The sequence below is a fragment of the Lagopus muta genome, chromosome 16 (genome assembly GCF_023343835.1).
Source record: "Lagopus muta isolate bLagMut1 chromosome 16, bLagMut1 primary, whole genome shotgun sequence".
Taxonomy (NCBI): Eukaryota; Metazoa; Chordata; class Aves; order Galliformes; family Phasianidae; genus Lagopus; species Lagopus muta.
Window position 1 is genome coordinate 2,259,361 of NC_064448.1, and position 16,961 is coordinate 2,276,321.

At 47.6% G+C, this 16,961-nt stretch overlaps 1 protein-coding gene across 7 annotated transcripts; it reads left to right on the top strand.

Annotated features, from left to right (window-relative positions):
* The first annotated feature begins 24 nt into the window (after positions 1–24).
* Positions 25–15,552, top strand: LOC125701343 (uncharacterized). Of its 7 annotated transcripts, XR_007380212.1 has the most exons (6): positions 25–347; positions 916–1,062; positions 1,649–1,738; positions 2,039–2,331; positions 9,333–9,445; positions 11,828–12,233. XR_007380212.1 is itself a non-coding variant. In XM_048963300.1 (4 exons), the coding sequence occupies exons 1-4, from the start codon at positions 52–54 to the stop codon at positions 2,229–2,231; spliced, it is 726 nt and encodes a 241-aa protein (XP_048819257.1). In that variant the 5' UTR covers positions 25–51; the 3' UTR covers positions 2,232–2,864. The 7 variants fall into 7 exon arrangements, 1 of the variants encoding a protein (XP_048819257.1); XR_007380216.1 differs by lacking the exon at positions 11,828–12,233 and adding an exon at positions 12,241–15,552 and having other exon boundaries at positions 25–1,062; XR_007380211.1 differs by lacking the exons at positions 9,333–9,445; positions 11,828–12,233 and adding an exon at positions 12,241–15,552.
* The last annotated feature ends 1,409 nt before the right edge of the window (positions 15,553–16,961 follow it).

Below are 16,961 nucleotides of genomic sequence, written 5' to 3' on the forward strand. Positions count from 1 at the left end.
CGCGCTCACGGTGCCGGCCGCCGGCCCCCGCGGAGGAGCCGCGGCCCGCTCATGGCCCGGCGGGGGCTGCGCGGCGGCCCCGGCCCATGGGACGCCGAGAGAGGAGGAGGGAGCGGAGCGGAGCGAGAGCGCTGCGTCCGGGAGCGGAGCCCGAGCGCCGCGGCCGATCCCGCACGGCGCGGCGGAGCCGTGTGCGCTGCGTGCTCCGCGGAGAGGCAGCGGGAGGGTGGCTCTGGTGGGAGGAGCAGGAGCGGAACCCAACGCGCTCCTCTCTCGCCTGCCCGCTGCAAACCGCTGGGGAGAGCAAAGCCGCGCTGCCGCCGGGAGGGGGAACGGCTGACGATCAGGTTGCTCGGCAGGACGTGCGCTGCTGGCTCGGGGCGAGGGCGGCCGGTCCCGGCGGTCGCATTAACGTGGACGTGATGAAGGAGAAGACGCCCCGGGAGGGAGGGAAGGAGGGCGGGCGGTCTGAGCGGAGGCAGAGTTTGGAGGTGCGGATACGCCGCCAGTGCGCGCTAACAGCGCGCAGCCGTGCCCGGCCGGCGCAAAGCCCGCGGCACCCAAGTAGTTCAAAAGCAGCACTTCTGCGCTCGCACGCATTCGTGCAACAGGGGCGATGGGCTTAGAGTCGCAGAGCCACCAACTCGGCATCGTGGCCGTGCTTTTCGCCTTCCAACCTGCTCGGGCACCTCGTGCCACCCCGCTCCCCTGCTCTGTCCCCTGCCCGTTCCGCAGCCCCCTGCACACCTTTGCGCAACGCTCTGGGAATGCATCGCCTGCTTTCTGAAGCACTGATTTCACTGGGTTTCTCACAGTCTGTGTAACATCTACGGTAATGCAGCCCCAGCCCCGGCCAGTCTGGGTAGCGCTACTCAGTAACGATAGAGAGCAGCATGCAGTCTGCTGCTTCCTCAGGTCTCGCTTGGAAAGCAAGAGGAAAGCAGGACAGAAGATTTATCTGGGACACCGAGCACAGCCCCAGGTAACCTCAGGAACCAGACGCACACACGAAGTTGGTGCTGCCATCAAGATTCATTCCTCAGGCAAAGGAGAAAGAAGAGGGTGAGAGAGGTTCAGTGCAATTTGTTAGATTGCTCCGCTGGTGTTTTTGGACAAGAAATAACTAGCAGTGCTAGCACCAGATCCTCCATCTGCTATGGAAAAAGGAAGTTCTGCCCTTCTTTTAGCTCGTTATGTTTAAATTCCTCATGCAGATGGCAGGTAACTGGTTAAGAGCTGCATGGGAAAGACCCGAAATGGTTTAGCGTGTTTGTGTGCGTCTGTGCGCACCTTTTAATAACAGGGAAACTGAGGCATGGCATTGACATGACTCACAGAGCTATTGAAATAGTGGTGGAACCAGCACTGAATCCAGCTCAGTTGTTTAGGAATGCGTGGGGGGTGGGGGGCAGAGGCGGAGCAGGGCAGCCAGGGTCTTTAGTATGGAGCAGTGCTAAGCCCAGGGTGCTATGGGGGGGCTCAGATGCCACCCCAGTGGGTGCCTTCCCCTCACCCCCCACTGATGGGAGCTTCAGCTCTTAGCACTTGTGTTTCTCAGTTAAGATCAAACTCCCCCATAGTTCCTGAGGAGCAGTACCAACCTGCTCTTAACCAGGCAGCTATTTGCCTAAATTTCTCTCCTGCCTAGGGTGTGGTTTCTTGACCAACTGAAATCCAAGCTGCTGACACCCAGCGCAGCCCTCCAGCTGCAGGCTCACTGCCCTCCCGGTGTGCGCAGGTCAGGAAGCCTGTTCTGTTTTTCAGCATTAATCTTTCTCAAACCATTTCTTGTTTGTTTTTGCTGAGCTAATTTTCTGCTGGATCAGCTCCTTGATCCTACTGAGTGCGTAAGGGATGGTGCTGGAATGAGGGAGGCTGCAGGAATGCACAGCTGGGGGCAAGGAGAGGGTGGCTGGGCTGGGATGCCTGGCGTTTCCCTAAACCAGGCATGGAAGGGCAGGGAGGTGACTGAGCATCTCCCTCTCTGCTCTATCAGCCACACATACCTCAATTTCACTTTCTTTTTTGTTCCTTGTAGGCAGAGTCGGCCTTTTGTCACACAGCAGGACCAGGGGACTCGCATTCCTCAGGGTCAGGGAGACTGGAAGTCTGTAAGGGTGGACCGGTGGAATGGAAAGCAGGTGGCCCTGCTGCCTGAATTACTTACACCTGAGTTGCCCCTAGCTCACGTTTGCAAACTGAATAAATCTCAGATCAGTGTTGTATTTTAAAATGGCATCAGTCTGAGGGAAAAGAAGGGAAAAGAAGAAAAGGAAAAAAAGAAAAGAAAAATACTGTTTGGAAGGCTTGGCTCGTGACTCAACACCTCAGGTAACACACAGCAGTCTGTGTCATTGAAGAAATAGCAGTGGAAGAAATGCAAACCTTGAAGCCTCTTAGTTTGACGTATTTCTTGAAGTAGCGATGTTTGAATCTATCTCCTTCTTGTTTTGTTGGCTTAAGTGGTCTGGTTTTGTCTGAGATTGGATACTTCCTGATTTAATGTAGGATATGTCCTTTAAAAAGGGGGGAATGCTGAAATTGTATCCCCTGCTTTCATAGAGGTAGTTGGTAATCTCTTCTAGCAGTGTTTTCTGTGCTCCTATTGCACCAGGTAGAGCATTAAAGAACTGCATTATAGTTGCAATGAGGGTGCTGCTTGTATATATTCTTAAAAACAAAACCACTGTGAGTGTGAGATGAGAGGGGATCTGTTAAAGAGTCATTTCTTTAACGTGAGGCTCACAGCAATTGACTTCAGCTCGCTGTAGGACACAAAGCAGCATTTATTCTGCTGCACACAATGAAGGATGATGCAGCTCAGACTGCAGTGGTTCAGCCCTCAGATCTGAGCTTGAATTTCAAATCTCTTTCAGACAAGGAAGTTACAAAGGGGATTGTCTTTCTCGTGGACAACATCCTTCTCTTCCCTCCCTTTTCTTGCTGTGTGACCGCCATCCTGCTTCCACAGACAGCGTGCTGAAATGTTGGCACCTTCGTGTCATCGTCCTCTTCCTCCTCCTCCTTCCTGGATCAATTAGGAAACCAGTTTTTCCTCTTCTCTGCTCCTGTCGTTCCTTCTCTTTTTGAGATGGAAAAGTAAATGCTTATGGTGAAGCAATCCCTGTTTGCTGGCACTGGATGCATGGGCTCATTTCTGTAAAAACAACCTCCCCGTGTTTCTTGAAGCTCTATGCAAGCCATGTTACCCAGAGTCACTCTGTGATCTCTCTGAGCTTCATGTGTATGCTGTTATCTGGCTTTTGTCCCTGCTGCTGGCACTGCTTCTGTTGGGGTAGAACTCACTACGCTTGGAAGTACTTCTTTAGGATAAGGAATCTGATTTGAAAACAGGAAATAGAGTGCAAAATTCAGGTATGTGTGTGATGAATTTGTGCTGATCCCAACGCTGTGCACTCCTGTTATGGAATTCAGTTGCATGCAGTTTTACCACATGGGCAGTGAGAAGTGGAGGCTTTGCTCACAAACTCATTTCATGGCTGCTTTCAGACATCAGACACAAAGCATTTTTCTTCCTTGCTCGCTTTCGAACTCCATGCCTTCCCGCTTTGATGTCCTCAGCTTTAACCACGTTTCTTTTCCGTTCTATTTTGCATCTTCTCTCATTTGTCTCAAAGTGCAAGCCCTGAATTACAGCAAACTTTTTTCTTCTCCTTCCAAGTGTTCCCACTGAACTAACACGTGTCTGGGGAACTTGGGGTTGTTCCTCTGGGCTTCGCACATGCGGAACATTTATATAACAACAATAATAGCATCATTATTTGTATAAGACCGCATAATTAGCTTGCATATTTAATTACACTATATTGGATTATCCTTATCAAAAGTTTCTATTCATCTCCTCGGCGTTATTACTGGGAATGAACTCACCAACACACGTAATCGCATTATGGGTAAGCCATTGTATTCGTTCTAATCCAGGAATTTGAGCAGGTCGGGGCTGGGATGGACTGCACTGATTGTGGAGAGAAACTCAATGTTGGTTCTCACTGCTGCTGATGGGAGGGGAGGTGGAGCTGAAAGCTGAGGTTTGGGTATGAGAGAGCGTTGTTGCTTCTGGAGATGGCTGCAGTAACTAAGCAGTGGTCTTTGGGTTTGTAACATCGGGCTCTCATGCTGAATTCCTCCACTGTGTGAGGTGGGCAAAGCTCGGCCCTTCACAGCACAGCACTTGGGAGCACTCCACAAAACGAGAGCTCCGTGGGGTACTTCTTTGTTATTACCCTGAGAGCACAGTGTTGGGTTCACAGCACTGAAACGTTTGTAGCCTAATGTTCATCACACAGCTATTTTCAGCCTGAATGTGGCCCCGTGCTGTATCTGATGTGTTGGTACCTGTGTGTGTAAATGCAGTGGGGAGCAGTAATGTCGTTATACTTTCTATAAGAAACACATTTCTATGGCATAGGTATCAGGTGAATATTTTTTGACACAGGACCACTTTTAGATCCATGTATTACCAAAGCTGCCCGAGCAAAACTGACGTTAATTTTGCGCTGCTAAATTGTTCTGCATACTCTTGATTTAGCTGAGACTTTTGGCATAAACTCGGGCACTTCTTTCCCTGGAAAAAACGCATGCTGAGCACCCAGAAGCCCCGGCTCAGGGCTGTGGGAGCTGAGAACGCTGAGAACAACTCGCTCTGGGTTGTGAGTAGCGCGCATAGCACTGCAGCAGCTCCGTGCCTCGGAAATCCTGCCCGCTGGCAATGCTTCCTTGCACTGCGTGCTCTTTGCTACACGGAGCGCCATCAGATTATCGGGGTTCTTTTAGCTTGTATTTCTGTGTTCTGGAGTGTTTTAGCTCTCTGCTGTTTGTATTTACTAAAGGCAGATTTTAATTTTTTGAATTGTCTGTGTATGAAAAGCATATAAACCTATTCCATGTTTTCAAAGCGAACAAAAGCAATAGCTGATGCTGTGAAATGCAACGAGACAAATTCAGATGGCTTTACTTTTTTTCTCCAGGCAGGTGCGGGGTAACGCCTCAAAAGAACCTTTATTTTGTGCCTTTATTCCAACGGGCGCATAAATGCTTGCATAACCCTTGCACAGCTGCTGCACAAACTGCTCATGCCACAAGTATTAGTAATCCTAGCAGGGGAGGTTGCATGGAAAACTGGGGTGTGTATGCTAAACCATATGTACCGTGCCCCTGAATCATAAAACTTCTGCTGCTGGAGCGGAGAGATTTTTGGAGACCGGTCAGAGAGAACGCAAGATTGTAACAGCCGCACCCCGAGCCTTCTCTTCTGTCGAGGCTTATCGTACTTGCGCGTTTAAATAAGCAGGAAACAGCGCTGGGTCCGACGTTCTCGTAGCGCAGTCCCAGCCGCTGCCCGCCGTCCCGCGCCGCTGCCGTCGGGGCGCCGATCTCCGCCGTTCCATCGGACGGGGCGGCTCGGAGCTGCGCCCGGGACCCCGCGCTCACAGCGCTCTGCCCGAGCGTTTCCAAATCGTACGGAGGCACCGTTTCCTCTGCTGGCGTACGCTGGCATAGCAGCAGCAGCAGCAGCAGCAGCACGCTGACTCGCAGCCCGCAGGAGCCCACCTGGGTGGCTGCGCTGAGCTCCTGGGACCGCGGCCGCTCCTTTTGTGGCGGATCCGTCAGTCGGAGCGCAGCGCTATCAGCGGTTACCTCGCGGAGACTGGAGCTTCTAAGTTTTCAGTCGGAACCTTTTTGCTCGCTCAGCGGTGCTTGGCGCGCACTGAGGCCGCTTTGTCAAGTGCATCCTTTCAGCATTCATCCAAAGCCTTTCTCTGCGGTCGTCTGAGCCCCATAGGCAAATATATACTGTTGGGCTATTAAGATAATTTTTCAGTTAAGACATCGCCGAACTGCAAGCGGGACAATAGAAACAAACCCCCTTTTGTTCCCACTAAACTGTTCCTAATGACCCCCTCCGCAAACAGCGGCCCCGGCCGAGCCCCAACAACGGCCCTCTGTCCCCTCCGCTGTGCTTTGCCGGGCGGCAGCGGGAGCGAGCCGCTGCTGGTGCAGTGCGAGGCGACCAAAGCGATCGCTTCGATGTGCGTTTCCACAATGAGCGTCCTGTACTGAGCGCTGGGCGTTCGATTGTCGGGAAAGCGGCAGAAGGAAACGGTTTGCTTAAATCGAGGGCCTGTGGGGTGATTCTTATGAGTTCCATGCGAAAGTTTAATTAATTAATTGTTTGAGGTCAGTTGAATTATCTGCTTAGCTCGTATGAGAACTATGCGACCGTAAAATCCTGAGAATTTAGGATTTACACACGCCAGTAAAATCCCTTGCATTTGTTTTTGGGGTAAGAGTCACCTTTGGGGGTTATGGTGCTTATGTGGGTGGGAAAGCTCTGTGCAGGGCAGGGTTCTGCCCTTGTTGCCCAGAGAAAAGGGAGTTGTGGTGCTAAATCGAACCCACTACAGATGAAACCCACGTCGCTGTGTCTCAGTCAGTGCCGGCACTGAAGATAACTGTCACAGTGTGTCTGAGCACGGCCATGGAAATTATGAATCGCTTCCTGATTAGTTCTGCCCCTATTTCTGTGCCCTGAATGCATGAGAACAATAGCATGGGGGACCTTCCATTTAAACAAAATCCTATTTACAGAGCATCTTCATTGTATGTAATTAGGAAGTGTTGATGGGTCAGACAGCAAAAGTCCTTAATTTGGGTAGTTCGGGAATTGCACTGATTACATTTGCAAATAGAAATGTCATTTTCTTCTGGGAGAAACCAGGGTTTGTGTTCCAGCATCTGACTTACAGGGGGATTTCCAGCTTAACGGGGTGGTTAGAAACAGATAGGAAGAGATGGAAGGAGAGAAAACATCCACGAAGGCAGGGACCACATATTCTGAGTAAAGGTTAAACCATGGAAACAATTCCTCCTGCAGCAGTCGGAGCACCTTCAGGTCCCCATGGCATCCCAGGGGCTGTGGGCTCACCTGGTGGTGCTCTCTTCTTTGGGCATGGCCCGTATTCTTCCTCCATAAGGGATTTGGGAGGGAGGTTTTGGTGCATCCTGGAAAAAAGGGAGCATTTGGGTAAGAGCAATGAAAGCCCAGTGACAGGACAGGGGAGGAAGGGAAACGTCAGAGGAAACTTTAGGAAATTTCCAGTCAAAACAAAAGGATCTTTGTGAAAGATACAGTTGGCAGTCTGGTGGGAGGAATGGGGATGTAAAATGAATGGAGAGGATTTGCAAGTTGTGCAGAATTGTTCTCAGCCCTGAGGCGAGGACGAAAAGCAGAGCCTTGCTATTGACTATATTTGGTGTGTATGGAGGAGCAGCTTGGACATGGAGGGTGCTAATGAAACACACAGAGCGTAACTCGTGTCCCCACTGCACCACGGGCACAGAGAGCAGTGCTGCTCAAGGGCAGAGCTGAGGAAGAACAAGCAGGGCCTGACCTGGGAGAGCCATCCTTTTCCACTGCAGCTCAGCACAGGTCCCTAAGCATGTGCCCATGTGCCAACGTGCTCCATGAAGGCAGCTGTGTTGTTCTTATTTGTACGTGTGTAAGCACTGTATGGAGTGCTGTACATCTGATTTTCAGTTTTAAATGTGGTAGCTGCCCAAACTGAGAGCGTGACACTATGGTACAATATTAATTTTGTCACAGCTTTCCTCAAAAGTCCTCGTTTTAGCATTGTTTTTTGGAAAAAAATCTTTAAAAATGGCCAGCTTTCTGTGACTAAAACTTGCTGCCTTCAGCTCAAAGTCTTTTTGAACAAAAAATCCCAAGAGGATAGGCTGAGAAATGGCCTTGTTTTCTGAATCCGTTCACTGAAGCTTTTGGGAGTTAATTGATCAGAATAAATGAAGAGACATAATTCCAACGGTGCCAAATGGCAGATTTGATGTAAGGATTTGACCAGAAGCTCTCATGTTCCTCATCTTTAGGGGTCATGTTAGGAATATCGTAATTGTAAGTTGTGGGGAACAACAGTGCCAAGGAGGGCTTTTCTTCAGGCTCTCTTGTGATTGCGTTACGGTAATGATGAGGATCATGGTAGCATTGTGGACTTTCTATTAACCTCAATGCAAATTCGCTGTCTCCTGAATGCAGTGAATGTGGTTATCCACAAATCTCCAAAGCCAAAGCGTGTTGCATGGTGCCATTGTCTTCCATGCTGTCTCGAAATTCATTTTAGTGATGTTAGTTGGTTTTTATTCCAGTACGTGTAAAAGCTTATTGTGAGCTTTCGGCTTCTATTAGTGACAGGAAGGCACAAATCTATTGGTATAAAGCAAAAGTGATCTTTAGAACGTTCAGATCTGCACTGGGAACCGGGCTGTTCAGAAACAAAAAAATATCTAGCATACAAAAAACCGAAGGGTTTGGACATTTGTTTTAGATTTGTCACAGAACAATTTAAAAAACAAAACATGAATAGAAAGAATGAGCCATCCCAGAATAGCCAACATCCAGTGGCTGGGGTATTTACTTGGGCCCTGTCCAAGCAGCACTTTATGGGATTTGGAGCAGACGTTTGACATCGTGTTTTCAACATTATTTTTGTCAGACTCAAATTTGGGCTCTGGAAGTGGGTTGAAAAAGAGCTCAGTTGGAGGGAGCGTGGTGTAGGTGTGCCTCAGAGGGAGGGAAACTTCTTTAGCAGCAGGGCAGAGTGGCCGTGCAGAGAGCAGCCAGGCACCTGTTCTGCTGAGCGCAGGCGGTGCTGTGAACGCTGGGGTATTTTGCTGCCTTTGGGAGTGATTAAAGTAAGCAATGTTCACGTTTGTTCTCTGGTCTTACACAGAACAGATTTTTTTGTCATGGAAATATCTGAACCTGAGGAAGTTTATTTCTGTGGGAATCGATATAACACTTTATCAAAGGTGTATTTTTCACAAACTGGCATTTCCTGATGGCAAGTCACTTTGCCCCTAAATTCCCGACCAGTGTTCTGAGCTGAGATGTAACTCTGCGCTGTACAAATGCAATTCACCTTCAGTATTTCTGTAGGTTTATGCAGAGACAACGAGTGAAATGCTCTGGGGTATTAAAGCTGCGTGTGTGCAGAAGAAACAAGCAGGGTCCAATGCAAAAAGCTCTGGGTGACCTGAGTTCGATGAATACTGAAATTAATTGAAATTCAGGACGGAGAAAAAAGTACAACAAACAGCTTACCGGGTCAAACTTACAGCTCTTCTCCTTTGCTTTGCAAACACAGAGCTTGCAGTCTGGCCCTTTCATGCCTGTTCCCAATCTCACCCTGACGCCCAGGCTCTGCTGGCCATTCGTGCTCAGCTTCTCTTTCAGGTTCTGCCACTGCTCCTGCCAGCTTCCCACCGCCTGCATTCCTTCCTTCCTGTCTGTCCCACAGGGCAGCCTGCTCCCACCGTGGATGTGCTTCACTGGCACTTGGATCCTTGGGCATTCCTGGCTAAGAAGTGAGACCAGAAATTGTCTCAGGGGCATCAAAAGGAACGCATCAAGGTAGGGGCCACACATCCCAGCAGCGTGCTTCCCATGCCTCCGTGCTCTCAATTCATTAATCAGCATGGTTAATTTTAAAGAAGTTACCGTTTCTGCAGCTGGTTATTAGGAATCCTGTTGCTGGGTTAATGGTTCTACTTGAAAACACTTGTGGCATCACTGCAGATGAAGCCAGCTCACTTCAGTATGCCTTGTAATAACGCGTTGCTGCAGATGATATATGCAGTCATTGCCTTGTTTCCATGGAAGAACAGAGTGGAAATATATTTTGCATCAGATATTAAATGCGGCTTGCCCAGTTCCCAGGCAGTTAAATCACTGAGAAGTGTTGGAGCTGGCTATGTTTGATACCATGTCTGCCTCTCTGCTTTGTTCCCATGTACAGATTCAGCATCTGTAATATTTCACTTTGAACATTCGCTTCTGAGCTGTGGGCAGATGAAAACAAACGCCACGCAGAGACATCAGAACCACAGAAGCCATCTGCAGGATGTAGCGTAGCTGTGCTAATTCATTTACTGAGAATTAGGCTAATTACCTACTGAGAAACAGAATTTGTTAGCAAGTGCTCCTGGAACCCAGTCTAGCTTGTTTGGAGCCAGCCCAGGTAGCCTGGACAGGTGCTGCACACACTTCCTGTAATTGAGGAAGCTCTGGGGGATGCTCCACCTCGGATGAAATACATAAACACCACGCTGGCAGCTTCTGGTCAGCAGAGATCCTATCATGCCTCTTCGTCTGGCTCCCTGGGGAACTGCTTACACAATCTCGTTATTTGTCTGACCCAGTTTCCAATATGCTGACACGTTTGTCACAGGTTACAGAGGAGTTTCAGAGGTGCTGCGTCCTTAGCAATTTTGCAGGGGTTAGCACCCACCGAGAAGAGAGAATTCTTATTAGTGCTCCCATTGAGAAGAAGGCAGAATTTAGCAGTTCTTCATTGTGGTTGACAGCAGCAAATGATTCTGATTTGCAGGTTACTCCATCACTCCTTAGCAAATGCAGTTTTCTTCAGTAAATGCAAAAAGCCTGGGGCTGGCTAAGGGGCGCTGGGGCGTTACTACGTGGCTGTGGCAGGGGGCAGTCAGCGTTGTGATGGGGAGAGAAAGAGAGATGTGGCATGAATCCATAAGGAGACAGGCTTCATTGGGTACCGGGAATCATTTGTTAGGAAGGTACTGAGAGCAATCTGGTATGTTCAGATACGTTGATGCTCTGATGTAACCCTTGCACAGTTTCACCCATCAGCCGTCCGTGGCACATCTCCTTGCTGTCCCGCAGCAGGAATCCGCTGTCATTTGACCTGAACAGATCGCTGTAGTAGCTTTTCTTGGTGTGCGTTTAATAAAGTTGTAACCACTGTGACTATAACTCATGGCTCTCGGTCGCTCCGCAGCGGTGCAACCAGCGGTTCGGCATTCCAGCGACATCAGTTCAAAGGGAAGCACGGAAGGCTCAGATGTGCGCCAGAGCTTTGTGGCTTTTATTACTCCTCCCGCACTTCTCTGTTAGGAAGATACATTCTCTAGCTGCAGAAGTAAGAAGTACAAAGCACCCCCAGACCTTGTAGTGCAAAATGTAAGAAGTGATGTTATCTGCAGAAAGTGGACTTTAGATTCTATCAGCGCGCCTTTAGCATAAAGCATTTCCTATGGTAATGCCTCTCACTTTCCCAGACTTTTACGGGCTCCAAGTGGCACAGAGGCTGCAGACCTCTTTGTAATGTTAATGAATCATCTTAATGGACTGTTTTAGCAGCAACATTCATCACCTTTTGTACCACAATGATTTTTTTTTGTTATACTTAAATGGTTAAGTAGGCAATAAATGCCTATCAGACCAACCACTATGGTCTAGTCATCCACCTCGCCATAAATCACCGGTGGATTATTATTGTCCTGTTTAATTAACACTCTTAAGGGATTCAGTCGTTGGATAGACTTTCACCTTGCACTAAGCAGGCATTAACATTTCAAGGAAGAAAAAGTGTGTTTATGTGAAAAGCGTCAATCAATGCGACCCAGGGCTGGTGGCGGTGGATGAAATATGTGTGTGTGTGTCTGTGCATCCCTGTCCGTCGGTTTGCAATAGGAGCTACACCCAGACCTGCAGAGCGCCTGTTTTAGTTATAGCCAGTGGTCGGTTCCGTATCGTCTGCGTTAGGGCTTGAAGATATTTGAATGCATTTGATTGTAAATACCAGCTCTAAAGGATTTGGCTCCAGTCGGTAGGAAGGTGGCATTTTTTGTCAGCATAGAGCATGGGTTTTTTGTTGGTGGTTTTGTTTGTTTGTTTGTTTGTTTGTTTTGTGTGTGTGTGTGTGGTCTGATTCAGCCTTCGTACTTGTAGAGGATTCAATCAAACTTCTTCTTTCCTCTGCAGCACCGGGTGAGAGGGGAGCACTGATCCCGTTGCTGCTCCCTTTTGAGACTTCACAGAAGGAGGAAGTGAAGCAGTGCGAGCGCCGGAGGGCCGGGCTGGAGGAGTGGGTGCTGTGTGCAGAACAGCACCGGCAGCTCTTTTGCAAACGAAATTCACGCGTAGGACACAAGCTGTGTGCAGCACCGCTCTCACTATGCAGACGTTTCTCTGCAGTATGGCTCCGTGCTGCTTTCCTCCTCTTGACAAAATAGAAAGATGGCAGCGCTTTCTTCTTTCATCTGTAATGCAATATAATGCATTTAATAGCAATTTCCTTGTCTTTTGTCAGAGGATAAAGTCATGTGAAAAAGGCTCTTGTTAATGCAGTGTTTCCCATGCCCGAAACCTAATCCTGCTCTCTTTGATTTTGTCAGGCTCGCAGTGCGGCGCAGCACCGCCTGCACATGGTTGGTATCCGTGCTACAGGAACGGCAGCCGAGTGAGACGAATCGAGTGCTGTGCTTCCGTCTCGCAGACACAGCGACCGGCGCATGGATGTCAGAGCGTGGAGGTGTTGGAGGCTCTCAGGGAGCTGTGTGGCTCGTGGGACCCCGTTTCTGGTCTGTACACAAACTTGCTGTGCACATCCCCGTCTGATGGCTTTCCTGCTGAATCATGTTCTGGTACAGACTCCTGCAACTTAAATAACAACTGAAACTGCTAAGTGGAACACGAACTTCTGAATTAAGAGACTGAATCTCCAAGTATTAATTCATTTCCTGTAACGAGGTTCAAGTTCTATAAGATGAAGTCCTTCCTTTTCAATAAAGGTTCCATATTGTATTGGCTAGCAGAATCGAATGCTGCAGGCATGGAAAAGCATTATTTAATGAAGCCTGTTGAGGAGAGGCGAGGAAAGCGCCACAGTTTTCACTGGATGCTTTTGTTTCAGATCCACGGCTGCCAGCATTGACGCTCACCTGCCAGTTTTTATCCTATCTGTAACTGGAAAGGTGGGAGATGATTCACAACATAGGAAATAGCACAGAACTCCAAGGGGGGTTGAATAAGACAAGAAATTAAACTGAGCTCATAAGAGGTGCACTTCAATCGCATGAGAACCTGCAGTGACAGAAAATCAGTCACGTGTGCAGTGCAGTGTTACAGTGTGTGTGCATGGGTTGCACCATGGTTTGTTTTTTGTAGGTTTTTTGGTTTTTTTTTCAAATCATTTAACAGAGATGCACAAAAAAGCACACAAAGTTTCAAGTGTAGGCATGTACTAAGAAGAATCTCCCTCTTTCCCTCTAGACACACCCTGCTAATTAAATCCATCACTGCCTAGCAGTAAGCCCTAGGGATCAATCTTTTCTAGAGCACTGTTACTATCCAACATTTTAGCTCATACAGCGGGCAGCCAAGATTTCATGTCTATGCATATAGCAGGACTGCTAGCCAATATTTCCTGTTCTTCTCCTTCCCATCTCAATCTGGGTACATCGTGTAGTTTTGTTTTTTTTTTTAATAGGTAGGTGAAATGTCAGTGTTCTTTTCTGATTGCTTTCTTATATCCTAATGCAAAGAACTGTGGGAAGGTGAGATGTGAAAGCAATAAAACTAGGCCTGTGTGCTCCGTGTAGCTAGCTGGCCATGAGGAACTGCAGGAAGGATGGATATTGAATGACTTCTATAGTCCGCTGGTTTTTATCAGAGCAGGTCATCGACCAGTGGGCTGCCCAAACCTGTTCCACTGCTTCCCCATTGATTAAATATCTGGAGACATTTACGTGCAGATCAAATTCTCCATAATCTATTTCATCTCAATCACACCCAAGCCCTTTTTCAAGCTGGGGCAAAAACGTTCCCTCCAGTGCTGAGAAAAGATGGTATGTCACCCTAATGTGCTTCTCTGAGTTTCCTTGGAGCCAAACTATGACCTCAGATTCCCAAGGGCTGACATCAGCAGGACTCAGGCAGTGTAAGAGAGGTGAAACCCTTCTCATGTGCCCAAATGTCAAGGAATTTAAAACATGGTTCTTTTCTTTTCCATTGTCAGAGCTGACATTTATGGGGGAAGGGAGGCGCAGAGGGGCTGTGCAGCTTCCAGCCGACCTCCAATGGCCAGCATTGCTTCTGAATCTTGCTACCTGTGTCATCCACAATGAGATGGAGGGTCTTTTGTGGAATTGTTACTTGTTCTTTCCATTTAATTTATTCCCAGCTTCTTTTCCTGCTCTTACTGCCCATCTCAGTGTCATCCTGCAGGCATTCAACTAATGGTTGAATGGGAAGAAATGTAAAGAAAAATGTGGCCTACAGATACCTTATGTTACATACATGCAAGATAAAATATCTGTAGCAGTGCAATGTGTGTGATAGTGAAGCTGGGAGATATCTGAAAGAGTAAGAAACCAGAGGGTGACAATTTAGTATTTTATATGAGGTTCTTCTGTTGTACTTTAACTGGGATGTAATTTCGGTAGTTGTTTTGTTGCTGTTATTTGTTTGCTTGTTTGTTTTCCCCCAAGGAATGCCCAAAAAAGGGATCACAATTTTTCCTAATTCTCAGCTGCCCCTCGTGCAGTGCAGTTCCAGCCCCCTCTCCTCCTGCCATGTAACCCCTCCAGCCAAGCACTGCCCAGCGCCTCCACGGCTGCCTCCAGGTGCTCCAGTGCTGCACAGATCCAGGCCAGCAAGAGGGGAGCATGGCGGGGCTTCCATGGCTGAACAACTTCTGTCTGTGTGCCCTGGGGAAATAAATGGAAGAGCTGGTATAAATGAATGTGGATACTCTACTGCTAATCTTGCCGGTTCGTATGAGAGTGCAAGAAGTGAATACAAAGATGAACTTTTCATCTCATTGAACTCATTCCGCCTCAGTGCGTTTATAGGCAGCTATAAATTCCTATACCTCGGGAGGCAGTTGGCAAAGCTTACAGCACCGGTTTTATTTTCAAAATTATGATGACAGTATGCATTTGTGCAGCACAGAAATGTTTCTCCAATACGAAGTCAGTTTTCTGATTTTACAGTTATAAAAACTTGAAAAGTTATTGATGATTTCTCAAACGTTCAGCGGAAAGCATTTTGTTGTGGTGTTTTAGCATGTTTCAGATAACGGAATCGTGGATGGGATGGGTTGTAAAGGACATTTAAGGTCATCTGTTTCCAACCCCCCTCCATGGGCAGGGACACCAGTTTGAGCAAGTATTAATGCATTTATGCTTAATTATAATTATGAATTATAGAGCTTAATGTATTTATTACATGTGTCTCATGTGAAACAGCAAAACAAATGTTTCATTTCAAAGTCCAAGTTCTCTCGGTTTGAATCTCCAGCAAAAGACTGAACATTTTGTAACAGAGGGAGAAAAAGGATGGAGACTCTGCTGCTGTCTCATAATGGTGAATTGGTCTGAGCGTGGATGTGACTGGGCGCTGTGCAGGAGCTTATAGTGTGCAACAGTTATTCTGTGACCTGAAAAGGGGAAGTTCTTCACAAATCAAGATGAATCTCCATGTTGGTGTGTAAGTTACTGGTTTGTTTTCCCCAGGTCATGCTTTATGAGCGACTCAATGCATCTGATGTGAGCACAGTGTCCTCTCCTGCTTGGTGCTGCGCTGCTCCTCTCTGTGCCCATGGAGAATAAGCGCAGCACTGATGTGGCACAGGTTTCTTAAATCAGGAGATGTGCTCAGGGTGTTATGGGAACCTCTCAGGCAGGATTTCCGACCTGGAGTCTGTGGCCGTGAATGTTGTTTGTTCCCTCAGTTTTTTTTAAATAAATACTTTAAATCCTCCCAATGCTCAGCTCATCTCTCTTATTCCTTCGTTTTTTACCCTGTTTCTTCCAAGTCGCAGCCCGCAGACTGTACAGTTCTCTTCCTACTTGCCATTTTTTGGTGCTTTCCAGAGTAAGTGTGACATGAAAGGCTTTGGGTAATAGCGCTGTAATCAGTAGTTGGACCAGAATTAAACTTCATGTATTTATTTTTTTTTTTTTCCAGGACTCCCTGGGAAGTTTTGCCGCAGCTTTTTCCCTCCCCAAGGAGGTGATACAGACCCGTGGCCGTCCCTTCTGTCAGCCCGAGCAGACAGCCTGAATTCCCATCCGCTCCCATGGGCAGACCCACGATTCCCAGAAAACCTCCCTCCAGCTCAGCGCTTCTTAGAAGAGCAGGAATTGCTTCCAAATGCCAGCAGTGCCTGCTGCGCTGTCAGCAGCGGCTCTCACTGCCTGCACAGATCTGCAGAGCTTTGGGTCCTTCCCAGCTGCCCGTGTGGTCTGATTGCCTTCCTCGTGTCAATTATTCAAAGAAGCGCTTGATTGCTAAGATGCTGGTGTGATTTGAGTGCTTATTTCCCTGTGGCAACTGATCTTCTTTGTTTGTTGGCAAAAAGATTCCTGTTTATAGAAAACGTCGCGTTTCTTTGGCAGGCTCTCTAACATACAAGTGAATGTCATTATATATTCAGATGTATTTTATGATAGAAATTTTGATATATATTTTGTGACTTCTATAATCAAGAGTCCTTGAAAAGCTCTTTGGAGGCAAAATGACTTTAAAAACTGTAAGACTTATCAACCCGTTCTCCTACTTCCTCTCCCTTCATTTCACAGCACGATGCCATCAGTTGTTGAATGCAGTTTCTGGAGGCAAGCTTCAACTCCAACCAGCCTAGATTTTACAGGTTATATGTACTTTTTTCTATAGAGCTCAACTAGTTTTTAACAGAACAAAGGAGGACATGCAGAAAAATAGCGAGATAATAAATGAGCACTGCCCCAGACTTTTAGAAAGGAACTGTCTCTCTGGGAAGGAGCCAGACCTGTGAGCTGACCGTGCCTGAAGCACAAGCAGGAATTCTCCACCCGAAAGAGGCGCTGCTGGCATCAGTTGGATATTTGCTATTTATTAAAATAGATTGGTTGTTGCGGGTGTGTGGATCTGCAGTATATTTCTTTCTAACAACACGCGTGATGTCATTGCGGGCGATGACTGAGATGTGAGCTCTGTCAGTCAGAGACTTCAACAGATGTGTTTGCTAATGTTTTTTTTTTTTTGCTGATTAGGGATGTTTTTAATTATTTACTTAAGCTGATGCAACTTCCTGCGATGAACACAGCCTTGCAGATGTAGAGATGTTCTTAGC